Genomic DNA, 15,428 nt, shown 5'->3' with positions numbered 1-15,428 from the left:
GTTTTTTTGTAAGGCGGAGGGCATAAATGGGTTATGGGACCTCTAGATGTTTTGGGGGAGGGGATAACTGATTGGACCTCCTGCCATCGCTCAGATCCTGTGACAGAGTTTGCCCTGAAGGGGACTGTCATGTTACCATTGACCCTCCCCACCCTGCGCTCTCTGAAAGATTGTTGCCATGGCCACGAGGCGCCTTAATGACCTAATGAATCACTCTGGCACACCTCAGCTCAGACGCATCAGTGTCTCGTTGAGGGCCCGGCGGGGAGGCAGAGGAGCTGGGGAGGGGGGGTCTGGGCTGCATATAGACACAAAGCAGGGGTTCGGTTTAATGCAGTCCAAGGGACCCAGGTGGCCGATTGTTACCAAGTGCAGGGAATCCAAATGCGGTCCGGGGCGGCTCTTGATCGGCAGCAGGCAGCACACTTCACGTCCGTTGCTCTGTGATCACATCAACGAGGCGTCTGGGACGGTGCCGTCCATCGTCTGCATCACTTAATTGAGAGGCCGTGAACCTGCTTTTGGGCTTTTGCCCGCCGCGGAATGCGTAAATATTCCTTCAGTTATAAGAGATTTCCAACTGGCGGGGTCACACATGGACATTTGGGGAAATGGGCTTGTTTTCTTTCTTTCGGACAGTAATGATTGATCAATACTACTCTCTCTGTGCGGTTTCTTTCTGGGTTGTGGTAAGCCTAGCTTAGCAAAACCTCTAAAAACAGCGAGCTTGGTTCTATAAAAAGTTCCAACACCTATAAAGCTCACTCATAAACCTGCTGTTTGAACATAATTTTAGTCTCACAAATAAAACTTAAATACTCAGACTATTTTGTGTTGTATAAGTTTCGTCATGATAGCAAGCCTGACATGTTTAGTACCATCATGCCTGAAAGCCTGTGCTAAACATCTGTATCTGACATCCCAGCTGGGTGAATTTAGATCACAACACAAAGCTTCTCAGCATTGAGGGTAAATGCAAAGGACCTTTCAGATAACATAGATACACATCACACGCCGGAAGGCCTTTACATTGTTTTGCATATTTTGCAAAGACGTTACAGCCCAGTGGGTTCAGCCATTTGCTTTAATGTTATTTTTAAAGATATCACTGATATCACCGAGCACAATTCATCCTACACAAAACATAATTATCTTAAGTCTTTCAAGAGCGTATTTTCTGATCTGGCTCATGAATGTTTACATGTGTTCAGTAATCCTGGTGAATTTTAATTCAGTAAAAAAAAGAAAAAAGAAAAAGCCCAGAGCCTTCAGGCAGCTCCGATAAGGCGGCTTTGACCTCCGGCTGCCCGGCCACACAATGACCTCCGCAGAGCTTCACTGCACTTTAAATTAGAATTTAGAAAATGTAAGCAGCGGTCTTCAACAGGCCCGCTGACAGACCTTTTAACTCCTCACATGCTATACAGAGAGATTCTGTTTTTTGTTTACGCGTTGGAAGGCATGTCCCAGAGGGTCAGGATTGGCCCCCTTTGAAACTGCCCCCCCCCCCCCTCCCTGCGACTTGACTGACAACTGCAAGTGCAGTGGGCGACACTATTAACCTTAGCCCGCTCAATCATCCAATCACATAAAAAAGTCAAGTGCGAGGCATTCCCGGCGGTGTTAACTCTTTGCTGTGTACACACTCTCAGCATTTTAAAATCACCGGGGGACATTTTCCGGGGTTCAAAGTACGGAACAAAACTGCATTTAATCCCACGCTATTCGTCGTATTGGGGATCCTGCTATAGGCAGACATTTGCTTTAGCCTCCCATTGGGTTTGCCAAAAGGAGCTTTTGTTCTTGACTTTTATTACCAGTGAAGGCATTGTTTTGGGAGGTTTTATTGTTAAACCACAGCGTCATTGGTTCGGTGTTTTTTTTTTTTTTTTTTACCCTCCCGTGCACCACAGACGTGACACAACAGTGGCCCGATGGTCGCATTGTCCATTGTGCTTTTTATAGCGTCTCACGTCTTGCAGCTGCCAGATTTTATAGCCTTTTCCCCGTTGTGTTTAGTTTTCGGCTTTGGGAGTCAGAAATGCAATAGCTGAGTTGTTTCAATTCATGCAATGTTAGATTTCCTAACTTTTCTGCTTTTTAAAAAAAGTTGGCCTTTAAAGATAAAAACAAGTAAAGCCCCGGGAGTCACATCCTCGCGCCTCATAAATTACGACCAGAACCAACCAAGTCAGCAAATACGAAAAATACTGCCTTCATATTCTCTGAAGATAAATCTTCATTTTCTCAAGAAGATAAATCCTGATGCTTCTGGTGACCTTCTGGCCTTTCCTGATCCGTCCTCAGGACAAACAAACCACCACAACAAGAATTATTACATTCTAATGGACAGCAACACGCCCCCCCCCACCCCCCTCCCCAATTCAAAAAACTAGTCCAGCTGACCTGCTGTGCTCTTTCCAAACAACTCTCTAGAAAACATTCAACCTGCTCCCGCCTCCTCCGGCTTGTGTACCGTAGGGAGGAACATGAAGCATCAGTTGCGTATCCTCGCTGCAGCTTTGTCTTATTTGCCTGTTTACGCCTCAGCTCAACGTGGAGGCACACCATCATTTAAAAGGGAAATGGTAACCAGGGGAAACGGAGGAAAACGCATCGACCGGCGCTCAGCAACAATGGCTGAAGCGAAGGTAAGAAGCCTTTTAAAAAAAAAAAACTCCTAGTGCTGAAAAGATGAAAACAAAGGCAATAAAGTGGACTTTGGGGAGAAAAGCTTTTTCTTCAAGGCAACAGGAGCAGTAGCGTGGTATTTCAAAGCCGTGAACAATATGAGTATTTCATCCCTGCTTTTGCTTAGTGTCCTCTGACTTTCTACAGCAGGTAACACTCCTTGTTACACATGCGATGTGCTGGTTACCGCTGTCCCCGGCTCAGAGGTCGGGGGTTAAATTACCTCAGGATGAGTTTTACGAGATCTTTCAGTCTGATTTATTTTAGCACCTTCAGATTTGGCCGTCTTTGAGGTGAAGGCCGTGAGATAAAGTTGAATAAAAGCGGCTCTCCTACACACACAATAGTTATTCCTGGAAGTGTGGAAGGCAACTTTGAACAACATTTTCACCTTCATGAGGAACAAAGAACATTTGCAGAATACACAATTGAACCGTTGATTGAACCGTTAAATGAACAAATTCAAACAAGGAATCGTCGCCAAAGAGCACCGGAGCTGTTGGCTGGAGGCCACGCGGGGGAAAATTGGGTTAATTCAAAGATTGGGTTTTTAGTTTTACATCCAATTATTTCATATCGGTTGTCTTTCTGGGACAAACATTGTCTCAGTAACCAACAAAAGGCTTTGAAAACAAATTAAAGGAATACGTGTGGGCCGTGTTAATGGAAATGTTGTACACACTCACACACAAATACATTATAACACTTCCTCCATTGTTACGCTTAGCAGTGTGTGTGTGTGTGTGTGTGCGTGTGTGTGTGTGTGTGTGTGCGCTGCACCTGACCCGCTGCCTGAGCTCTGCAGGGCGTTTGTTCTGCGCGGCGCAGGGTGATTGTCTTCAATCAGACGGAGGACAAAATGTGCTGTGATTCATTTTCTCTCGGCTACGACTAAATTGGCCATCTGGCTTCCGAGGGCCCCCCCCCCCCCGTGTGTGTGTGTGGGAGTGGGGCCTACTGACCCACTTCATTGTTCACGCTTTGCCCCCCCCCCCCCCCCCCCCCAGGGCTAAATATTACCTGCATGTGGGTCAAGGACTCTGCTAGATGCAGAAGTGTAATGGTTGTGGATGTAAATGGGGATGTGGACATGGGACTGCACTGTTCTTGACTGTTGCCGTGAGATATTGATTTGTCATCGACGCCTGACGTGACGTTGATTGAAAACATGAAATAGGGATTTTGACAGCTCCAAGGACGGTTTGTTTTTTTGGAAGATTTCGAGATTTCAATTAGCCGTTGGTCTGTGTTTTAAAAATACACAATATTTGACATCTGCGAAAGCAGTAAAAGATTGTAAAATCCACATTTTGCTTGTGTTCCTGCATCAGTCAGACGCGACCTCTGCACTAGCAGCTCAGCCAAAACACGACCGGTACATCTTCTATTTGCTTGTGAACATAAGTGTGGCCTCGGGACAGCGTGTCCCCTGCTGGTCCAAAGCCCACCTGCGGGCATCCGGGGTCTAACATTGGACACACGTACCTCTCAGCGTCTGCCGTCTCAGTGGGACTGTATTTCTATTGTGGGAAATACATTTAATAAAAGGTTTTAAAAAGCTTTTCAGACGGGGGCTGTGTAGATTATGCAGAGTAAGACGCTGTTTCTGGGAAGATACGTTGAGCTGAATATGTAAACGTATTTATTCTTCAATGCTCAGAGCAAATTAAGCAAAAGTGCAAAAACCGCAAACTAAATGCTTGCGGAAGCAGAAATCTCAAATCTTGGACAAGTAAAACTAAATAGAAGGATTCTACTAATGGGAAGTGAGACAATAGATTTATTATTTAGGTGAAACAACTTTTAAAAGTCAGTTTCCCCGTCCAAACACAGACTATGTTATGTTTAAGCAATGCATTAAAGCATTCATCTATTACCATTTTAGCTAATTGTAACCTTTTTTCTAATCAGTGGTAAAACCATTAAGTTATTTTGTGTATTGTATGTATTGATGCCGTACAGATGTCACCACTTTGGTCCAGATCGGATGGGTTGATATGAAATTCGATTGTTTAACCAAACGACGAATCCACAGAGGCTCCAAATCGAGTGCCACCCTCAGGACAAAATTCCGATACTTAAGTTAATGACCAAACATCAGCCTCAGCTGCAATTTATGTTGAATGCTACTTAGTTCATGTTAACATGTAAGCACATTAAACTTAGATGGTGAACATGGTATGCATTAAACCTGCAAGACACTAGCATTTTAGCATTGCCGTTGTGAGCATGCTGACATCAGCACTTTACCCAAAATCACTGCTGTGCCAATAGCTACAGCCTCACAAAGATGCTAGCATGGCTTTGGACTGCAGTCTGTTAAAGATTGGACATGCTTTAAATCGAATGAGCGACACATAGACAATATAAGGGAGGTCACCCTTATCTCTCATCTTTATCATTATTACACAGAATAAAAGATAATGCATTCATAAGAAGGGGGATCTTCTTTTCATCAGCATTGCACTGGTTGAATTTCATGTTTATTACTTAAATAAAGAAAGACTTTGAGGAGCAGCAGATGAGACGTGATCCAAAATGCCGTTTGATGGTTGAAGAAGAAGGTGAAACTGTTGAGGCGCACGGCAAGCCAGTCTACTCCTTACAGTCTGCCTCTTTGTGGTTGCTATAGAAACCCTCCGTCCAAAACCCCCCAGAAAACCAGAATATGAGTAATCAGCCCTACAGAGCGGGGCGGGGGGGGGGGGGGGAGAGTCCTGCTAGGGTTGCTCCCAAAAAGCCGTGTTAAAATAAAGATGAATTCCCTTTTTTCTTTCAAACTCTGCAGGCCATGAAGATCTCTCTCTCTCTATCAGATTTCCTCATTCCTCATGCTCTCATTGAACAAAGTGGAAGTAATCACGTTCCCTTCTTATTAAATATGCATATTTAATTTGCCACTCACTTCCAAGAGGTGAAGGAGTGGCTGTCGTGGGACTCCGTTTGCTAATGAGGAGGGAAAAAGATCTGAACATCGGAGCAGCGAGAGCACAGAGCTGCGTTTTCTTCCTGACTCTTATTTTGTTGAATCACTTACTTTTCTTTTTTTTTACAATTGCATGCATTTACTTCCCTTCCTCTCCGCTGATTGGCAGGATGCACCGCTGGCCAGTCTCGACTGCGGCTCCCACTCTGCACTAAAGAGAGACTTCAGGATATGTAAATGTTGATGGGCCAGATGCTTGTTACATGGGCCCGGGCCTTAACATCTTTCCAGGTTTCATCCAAACCTCTCAGGATGTAGTGTTCATCATTTTGGCCGATGAGGTCTCTGTCGTTCAAGCTCAAGTACACACCAAAATAGCGGCGGTAGACTATAATACCTTTCATATTTTAGCTGACAGTGAACAACCAAACATGAAACGTGCCGAGACCCAAACAATGTGCATTAGAGCCAGCTTTGATGATCCGGAATGATCAACCTGAATGTTACATTACAATTCAGAACAACCCCCCCCAAAAGAAATCCAGAATATCGCCAAAGGAAACTCAAAGATCTCTCCTATCACGGGCCACTTCCCTTTTTATCAGCTCGTCCCAGATGGAAGCTGCCTTTCTCTTTCATATGTGCTTTCTGAGACAAAGCTTGTGCATTTCGGCCTTACTCAAGCAGAACCCCCCCCCCCCCCCCCCTCTCGTCCTCCCCCTCTCGTCCTCCCTACCGCCAGTCTTTCCCAGGCGGGGAGAGAAGGTGAGCACAGATAAGAGGTCTTTATTTGCATCCCAGTGGGGAGGTGGGTTAAGTTTAAGGTGAAGGTTTGACAATGGCGGGCGCCGGGCTGCTTGCTGTGGCTGTTTCATCGCCCCCCCCCCCCCCCCCCCCCCACCCACCCGGTGCAGCCTCCCGATGCAAAGCTCAGACCCAGTCCCCGATCCCCATGTCCTTGGGCTCATTCTTGACAGCCCCCACTGCTCAACGCTTTAATGAGAAAGATGAAAGAGGTGCAGGCTGGGAGAATACCCAGCCCTCCTCCTCCTCCTCCTCCTCCTCCCATCCCACCACCCTGTTCACTTTGCTCTTCGTCCCGCTCTCACTGGCCTGCAGCACTAACTCACCCAAGACTTCTCTGGTGGTGGGGGGGGGGGGTGTTCTCCTGTGATAAATTGAGAGGGAGGGGGGTTTCCTTTTTTTACATTGTACAGGTATTATTCCCTCAGATCTTTTGTGCAAATTTCTTTGTGTTCTAACTGTAGGTATTTAAGTCACAAGGCGTCATAAAGAACATGTTCTATCGAAATATGTTACAATGACAACAGTGTTCATAAAGAATGTGTACTGTGAGAAAATATTAATTTGTCATAAACCCTTCTATTTACAGTTTTATCACTTAAATGTCCCTACATGCCTGCATATGTGTTTGAGAGCCTAGTGATGGTTCTTTTGAAGTTTGATTGTGCCAATGGGATCAGGTGCTTTCATTTGTAAAACATTTCATTTTCAGTAAAAAAAACAACAACACTGCCTTATCACAAAAAGCGAAGTGGAAGAAAACGAATGAAATAAAAAGCATCCAGACCATCTTGCGAGGGGGTCTTGTGTGGATCAGTGCTGGGGGGGGGGAGGAGGAGGGGGAGCGATGGCCCCCTTAGACACCCTCGCTCGGACACGCCCATCTGAGTGCTCGGCCTTCCGTTTAATCTCAGCTGCACACCTGTAAAGTTCCGGTAGTGCTTTTCGCCCCGTTGCCATGGTGACTGAATCTGAGTTTTAAAAAAAAGAGGGTGTCTACAGGGCCACGTTTGGTCACAATGACACACACACACGCACGCACAAACTCAAAAAAGGTTAAAAAAACAAACATGAACAGCTTCGCCGTCGCAGCTGGTCGGTGGGCGGCTAAACATTAGCATTAGCCACTTAGATGTTCCATAATCCCTCTCATCCACAGAAACCCCAAAGGGTGCTGCCCCCACGGTGGGACCACAGCACTCCCCAAAACGACGCACAACATGCTCAAATCCCCGCTGAGGGCCAACGCCAGGCTCACAAGCTCCTAAAGCGGCATTTTTTGGGTTGCAATTCCTTTAATTCAACTGTATGAGAGGGTAAAATTATCAAGTAATCTGCTAATGTTGGCTCGCAGTAATATATTTAAGAAAAGAGGCTAGATTTACATAAAAGGGGGGTGGGGGGGTGGAGGGGCATCAATATAGACTACAGATGTGACCCTTGAGTCCTTGAGTTGTCTTATTCAAACTACAGCTGAACCACTCACTGATTAGTAACATTCACTCAGGGAAATTGATGATCTATCTTGGTGGCAGGTGAACAATAAGCAGCCTTTTAACACCTCACGGTGCTGCGGAAACCAGATGGACTGTGATCACCCTCAAGAGATGTGATGCCTCTGGGAGATTCTGACGCTGACGCCTTGTTTATACAGCGAGACCTTAGGTGAAGCACAATGACGTTTGTCTACTCAGTGTGTTTACCTCAAGAGTGGAAACCGGGTGGTGTCCAGCATCTTAACTCAATGTCTCCACCTAATGGTTACCCTCTTGAATCGAACAAAATGCTTCAGAATGGTCGATTGTTTTCCGGTTGAAACAGATAATAACAAAACGTTAAAAACGGATTATTTGAATATATGTTGGACTCGTACTACGAATAGCATGACTGCATAGGTGGAAGTGTTTAAAAAGTAGGCCTATTTGCATTTGACTGGATAAATGAGATTTGGATTATAGAGCATGAGTTGTGTAAGAGTTTGTAAGCCTGGGGAAGTGAGTTGGGGTGATGATATACTAAAGACACATTATAGCTACAAAGATCTCATAACCTTAAATAGTTGCAGTAAAAAACAAAACACATGTGGGGGGTCTTGGAGTGTTTTATTTGCACTGTGTTCAAGAATAAAATACAATGCAGCAGCTAAGAAACAATAGCTTGGTTCTTTCCATATTCAGTAACATTTGTTGTAAAATTCCAAAACTTCTGCAGAAACATTGATTGACAGGTCAATGGGGTAATGTCTGTGACCTACGGGTAAAACATATTGCACTCGGATATCGCCGAAAGTAGCAGTGCACAAGGACAACATTCAGGTTATTGGCTTCCTTATAAGGCCTTGGACTTGTCCGGGTTGTTCATGTACTTCTCGTAAACCACTCCCAGTGTGGTGAAGAAGTTTCCCATGAAGAGCACCATGTAAGAGCAGCTGCACATCACCACCTAAACCGCAATGGGAACAAAAAGAAGCTCGGTAGAAAAGACAAAGATTTCAACTATCTGTATCTGTTAACTTCAACAAAGTATCTGCTTTCAAATCTGTATCAGATGATAAAAGCTTTGTCCTGATGTTAAGGTGGAAATGGAAGAGCAGGTTTTAACAAGGTGAAAAATACAGGCCAGATCATCCCTTTTTAGAAAAAGTATGTTTTGTAAACGCTGTTGTCCTTGTGATTAAACAACACTCACTAAGAACTGCTGTGATAAATAAATCCATAAATACAGACCTGCCACTCTTTACACTCCGGGAGCTGAAACATCTGGAACAGTGTTACGCTGTTGTAGAGCTGCCAGAACTGTAGAGGAGGAATCAATCAACTAACAATCATTAAAGTAAAATACATTTTAGTTTTTTATAAAATTCCCTTGCAGATTCTGGTCAGCAGTTTTAGAATCTTCAGAACAGGCAGCGATTAATATCTCAACAGGTTTTGTTTAGAAACACTTCAGAGTTATTCCTCGATGTTATTAAGAGAGAACCTACTCACATGACCAAAGAACAAGAAAGGAAGTAAGAAGGTCAATCCTCTCCACATCCAGGACTGGAAACCCTCTGAACACCAGGAGAGGAGAAGAGAGGCAAAAAGGAAAGCATTGTTATGATTAGGAAGACTGACTTTTTTCTTCACATGAACACACAATTCAAGGATCCCTTTGAAATTATTATTTTTTTAAACAATGTTGAATAACTTTTGTACCGAGCAGAACACTGCAGTTGAACCAGAGATTGCAGCAGGTATGTGGTGAATAATCCAAAGAATTGAACTAATCTAAATCCTGACGTGACGATGGCGCAACATGAAGTCAGTGGATCACCAAGTTATTTCCCTTATGAGAAATCCTACTCAAAAACAACGAAAATCTATGAATGTTTGCTTAGATTCAGATTTAGAGTCTGTATATAATTTTGGGCAGAATAAAGTTGCCTCATCTTAAATTATTTCACTCATTTGCATAACGAATCTAAAGTGAGTGACGGCGGTTTGGAGGGAACTCACCGACTGTAATGTCCATGTTGTGTTTTTCTCCCAGAGCTCGGAGTCTGTACAAACAGCCACTCTGGTAGTAGTACTGGAGAAAATGGACAACGCCTGCATTGAAAAAGAAATCAAATATCTAAAAAAAAGAAGGGGGTAATTGTTGGCGAACATATCACTGTCTGCACTCGATATTACACACACATTTTGAGACGTACGTTATAGGTCCACTCTGGGAACGTGTCAATAAAAATAAGCACATTCAAAGAAGATCTGCTTTATTTTTTTTCACTGGCGTAACGTTGTTTTCATTTGCCGTTGTAAAACTTTCAACGGTTGAAAAGTTTCCAATCCTCTGCCACAAATCTTGAATGAGCCAAATGATGTCTGGAGGAAGTTACATGCTTTTTCTGAAAGTTTCTGAAAACTCATCTTTATGCAAAAATGTCATTTTTTATCAAGGGTAAAAAGGGTCAGTCAGTTTGAATCTCTTACTTTGGTATAGACAGTAAGTCAGGAACTGATTCCTAAACATCTGGTAGAGGGCGCCTTCAGGCCTGCCAACAAACACATCTGGTTAGAGCAGCGCTCAAGCCCATAACTTTATGACATTTTAGTTGAAAGTCCTAAAAGTTTAAATATATCCCTATAATATTTTGTGCATGTGTCGCAACAGCGTAAAACATGACCTCGTGAAAGAAAGGTGGATGACATCACCCACCAAGTGAGCATGACTCCGGACTGGAAGGCAGACACGTAGTGATGGAGAACCCACCATCCTTTGATCCTGAAAGCACACGGAGGACAGGAAGTGAACACGACTGTAGAACCTGTGCTCGTACGGCCCCGTATCATCTGTGCTCATGTATGCCTGTGTGGATCGGAGGAGAGCGGGCCGTTCTAAGTTTGTTTGTTAACCGAGCTAACAGCTGACGGGACTAAACTGAACTACACGGTCAACATCTGTTCCGTGGGTGAGATTTGTGTTGCTGACGGAAATGGGCAATTATCCAAGATAGAAGAAGAAAAAGAGTGAGGATGGTAAATTTGTGGCGGACCTTGAGCCGTTGCTGATGAGGACACTCTCGCGGATGGTGAGTGTGCAGTAGTACCACACCATCAGGAAGTTGAACAGGGCATCTAAGGCTCTGAAACCCAAAACAAACAAATATTAAATGTTTATAAAAAATTTTTACGGAAAGTAACTCTGTGCAAAAAGGCCGAGTGATTCATCTTCCAGGAGATCGGTTGGAAATCGTGAGAACAGCTGATTCTGCAGCAAGCAGACGAGCGGTATTCAAGTGACATTATAAACACTGTAAAATAATCCCTTGAATATATAAAGAAAACATCAGCTATTTTGATCGCTGTACAACAAGCAGACCGGGAAAAGAGAAATCAACTGTTACTTTAACTGACTGACGAGTTTCACCTTCTCTATTCCTAACATGCCACCCATGTAGCCATCATTCATGAAATAAAATCCCAAGCGTTAGGCAAGAATATTTATGTTTTCTTAGCAGCGGCCTTTGCAATCTAAAAGGGAAGCGCAACAGCGCAAAAGTCGTCCTGGGTAGTCCGAAAACACAGAACATCACATTTTATTTTTTAAATAAATAGAACAAATTCCAGCACGGCCAAATAAATGGCACGCTTGCAAAACATGTATAATCATTATAAGAATCCCAGAATCAGTCAACCTCCGCCAACAAGACTAGCGTGCATGTGTCAGGAGTCAACGTAACTAGGAAATAGGCCATTATTCAATTGTTTTGTCTGGACAATCCCTTCGTTACAACAACTACATTATAGTACACCGTTGCACCACGTGACCCGTTCCAACGCCAGGAATGAAGAACGGGCGCCGTGGTTGATCCCACATCGAGTGCCCTGCTGAGAGGTTTCGCAAACACAAAGGAGGTGTTGGGGGAGTCGTACCTGTAGCTGAACAAAAGGCGGCAGGTGAAGGAGAGCACAAAGAGGATCACCGTGAGGACCAGTTTAAATTTCTCGTATTCGTCTTTGTAGGCAAATCTGAAACGACAAAACAAGGTTAACAACTCCATCTTCTTAAAAGAGGTTTATATGGCCGGAAGAAGTGGAGCGTCGCTGTGACTCACTTTGACTGTTTGTTCAGGAGGGTCACGTTGACGTTTCCTAAAACAAGAGAGAGGTATAACCTAAACAGGAATAGACGTCAGTCATTCACAGTGCAGACATCTTGGATTCTCTCATCATTTGGGGGTTTTATATTGTCAATATACACTCACCGGCCACTTTATTAGGTACACCTGTCCAACTGCTCTTTAACACTTAATTTCTAAGCAGCCAATCACATGGCGGCAACTCAGTGCATTTAGGCATGTAGACATTGTCAAGACAATCTCCTGCAGTTCAAACCGAGCATCAGTATGGGGAAGAAAGGTGATTTGAGTGACTTTGAACGTGGCATGATTGTTGGTGCCAGAAGGGCTGGTCTGAGTATTTCAGAAACTGCTAATCTACTGGGATTTTCACGCACAACCATCTCTAGGGTTTACAGAGAATGGTCCGAAAAAGAAAAAACATCCAGTGAGCGGCAGTTCTGTGGGCGGAAATGCCTTGTTGATGCCAGAGGTCAGAGGAGAATGGCCAGACTGGTTCGAGCTGATAGAAGGGCAACAGTGACTCAAATAACCACCCGTTACAACCAAGGTGGGCATAAGAGCATCTCTGAACGCACAGTACGTCCAACTTTGAGGCAGATGGGCTACAGCAGCAGAAGACCACACCGGGTGCCACTCCTTTCAGCTAAGAACAGGAAACTGAGGCTACAATTTGCACAAGCTCATCGAAATTGGACAATAAAAGATTGGAAAAGCGTTGCCTGGTGTGATGAGTCTCGATTTCTGCTGCGACATTCGGATGGTAGGGTCAGAATTTGGCGTCTACAACATGAAAGCATGGATCCATCCTGCCTTGTATCAACGGTTCAGGCTGGTGGTGGTGGTGTCATGGTGTGGGGAATATTTTCTTGGCACTCTTTGGGCCCCTTGGTACCAATTGAGCATCGTTGCAACGCCACAGCCTACCTGAGTATTGTTGCTGACCATGTCCATCCCTTTATGACCACAATGTACCCAACTTCTGATGGCTACTTTCAGCAGGATAATGCGCCATGTCATAAAGCTGGAATCATCTCAGACTGGTTTCTTGAACATGACAATGAGTTCGCTGTACTCAAATGGCCTCCACAATCACCAGATCTCAATCCAATAGAGCATCTTTGGGATGTGGTGGAACGGGAGATTCGCATCATGGATGTGCAGCCGACAAATCTGCGGCAACTGTGTGATGCCATCATGTCAATATGGACCAAACTCCCTGAGGAATGCTTCCAGCACCTTGTTGAATCTATGCCACGAAGAATTGAGGCAGTTCTGAAGGCAAAAGGGGGTCCAACCCGTTACTAGCATGGGGTACCTAATAAAGTGGCCGGTGAGTATATATTTATATAATAAATGTGGTGCTTCATTAGCTGGTATGACTGATGCTACAATTAACTACTACAACTAGTACTAGCTACTATGAACATTTTGGCATTTTTCTATGTTTGCTGTGGGGGGAAAAACAATACTGACAATTAATATGAAACTCCTCTTTGTCATCCGAGTACCAGCAGAAAAGCATATGACAGAATCACACCCGTTCTTTTTTGGCAGAAAAGCTTCCATCTCAGAGAAAGCGTCTGCTCTTTCTTTGATGGAGGCCTCCATTTCAGCGATGGCATCCACGTCCTCTGGACTTAATCTGGCTGCTGGATGATTTTCTTTGCATCTAAAAGTGGAAGAAAAACATTGTGACGTGGTTGTAATGATGCCTGCATAATCACTGACAAGATCGGTTGGTAATACAGCACACCGGGGTATTTAAAAAAAAAAAAAAAAGACACTGAATGCTTTATTATCAGATTTGGACTGAACTCAAAAAAAGCATTATTAGGTGCTGGCCGAGATGAAGGCACAAATAATCCCAAAACGGATACTTACTTTCCTAGTGACGCAGTGAGCTCCTCTAGTTTCTTCCTCTGACGAGCTATGGCACCGGAGCAACTGTCTTGCAGTTTTGTAACATCCTCAAGTTTCTGTTTGTATAAACGATGGGTGTCCTGGAGGCGGAAAAAAATGAACACACAAAGTTGTGTTTAGCAATGCCAATGTTACATTTGTTTAGAATACATTATGTTAATGTACATTATTGTAAATCCCACTGCAAAAGTATAATTCCATATGGGACACATGCAAGATATTTAACTGATAAAAGATAGTTATTTGAATCCCAACGTCAAAAGCCACAAATTCGTCTCTCATCTGTGTCTTACTATGAATTATTGACAACCGTCATCTGCAAGGTCCTATAACAAATTTAAAACGTGTTATAAATCAATATCATAAATGTGCAACAAATCAAGACCCTCAATTTCAAGAAGAAAGTTATTTACATATATCGCAAACACGATAGGAGATGGAACATGAACTTGTTTGACACCAAAGGGAGAAGTAAACCAATACGCATGTAACGTTATATAATTTATATGGATTATATTATTATTATTATTATTATACCAGAACAACTCGTTCAACGGTTTTAAAAAGCAGATTAATCTCCCTGAACTAGATTTACTACTCACAATAGAAAAATACAAAAGTACGCTGTTCCATTGAGCGCATGACCTCCGAGGACAGTTGATTCACTATTAGATGTGTGGTCATAGTGATCACGTGGGGCAGGGCGGACCCCATTATCGGACAGCCGACGTCGTATGCGGCTAATTAATTCAGCTAACTTAGTGAAGTAAAAAAACCTGAAATGTGACGTTGGTGGAGTTCAAACTGTACAAACCAACGTTGAATGTACAGACGTTGTAGTCTAAGCCTACTTTAACTCAAACTGACATTTGTTTGCTTCATTTATCGATGGTTGCGTGCTCCGGGGTCAGACTCCACTCCGACCCCGCTGTGACCGTTAGCTTACCCGAGCAGGGCTCACTCCCCTCGGTGTTAACTCACCTGGATTTGATGGAAGCTTTTCTCCAAATCTTCCCATTCGCGTAAACATTCAGGGAAGCCCGTGGGACTGAACATTTTCTACAATGACATTAATTCAATTTTTTTTTAAACATTCACCCTCCGCTGTGCAACAGCTGTGCTTCTGTTCGTGTCATAGGGTAAACCAACGAAGAAGTACTACTTCCTGTAATGCCCTTCATGATAAAAGCCAAACGTGTGTCTACAGTTTAGAGCCGGTTTGAGATGAGGGAAAATTTCTCAATCCCTTTCAGATTCTGGTCAACATTTATACCACTATTTTTTAGGAAGATCTATGATCAAAATATGAGTTTCGATCATTTAATTTTGTTTTAAAAGTTTTTGTTGACATTGGCTAAAGGTAAAAAACATTTAGTCATGCAATGTTACCCAGATAAATTTTGAAGTACTTTTGTAACGGCATTTTCACATTCGTGCATTTATTTTTAGAGCCACTTCAAAACA

The 15,428-nt window shown here is 43.6% G+C and overlaps 1 protein-coding gene across 1 annotated transcript; it reads right to left on the bottom strand.

The window, feature by feature from the left end:
- Positions 1-8,504: 8,504 nt before the first annotated feature.
- Positions 8,505-15,114, bottom strand: tmem120aa (transmembrane protein 120Aa). Its single transcript, XM_037467696.2, has 12 exons — positions 14,946-15,114; positions 13,926-14,044; positions 13,582-13,713; positions 12,018-12,077; positions 11,836-11,931; positions 10,956-11,045; positions 10,619-10,684; positions 10,393-10,454; positions 9,919-10,011; positions 9,409-9,473; positions 9,148-9,216; positions 8,505-8,863 (listed from the first exon to the last, which is right to left on the bottom strand). Exons 1-12 carry the CDS (start codon positions 15,018-15,020, stop codon positions 8,750-8,752), a joined length of 1,041 nt encoding a protein of 346 aa, XP_037323593.1. The 5' UTR covers positions 15,021-15,114; the 3' UTR covers positions 8,505-8,749.
- Between the last annotated feature and the right edge of the window lie 314 nt (positions 15,115-15,428).

The sequence above is a fragment of the Pungitius pungitius genome, chromosome 16, assembly GCF_949316345.1.
Source record: "Pungitius pungitius chromosome 16, fPunPun2.1, whole genome shotgun sequence".
Lineage (NCBI taxonomy): Eukaryota > Metazoa > Chordata > Actinopteri > Perciformes > Gasterosteidae > Pungitius > Pungitius pungitius.
This window is presented reverse-complemented; position numbering and strand designations above follow the sequence as displayed.

Excerpts from the sequence above, each read along its gene's own strand:
- tmem120aa (XM_037467696.2), bottom strand. The coding sequence starts at position 15,020 with ATGTTCAGTCCCACGGGCTTCCCTGAATGTTTACGCGAATGGGAAGAT. Across the intron at positions 10,685-10,955 it reads CTCATCAGCAACGGCTCAAG|GATCAAAGGATGGTGGGTTC; the intron begins GTCCGCCACAAA and ends GTGTGCTTTCAG. Across the intron at positions 9,474-9,918 it reads CAACATGGACATTACAGTCG|AGGGTTTCCAGTCCTGGATG; the intron begins GTGAGTTCCCTC and ends CCTGGTGTTCAG.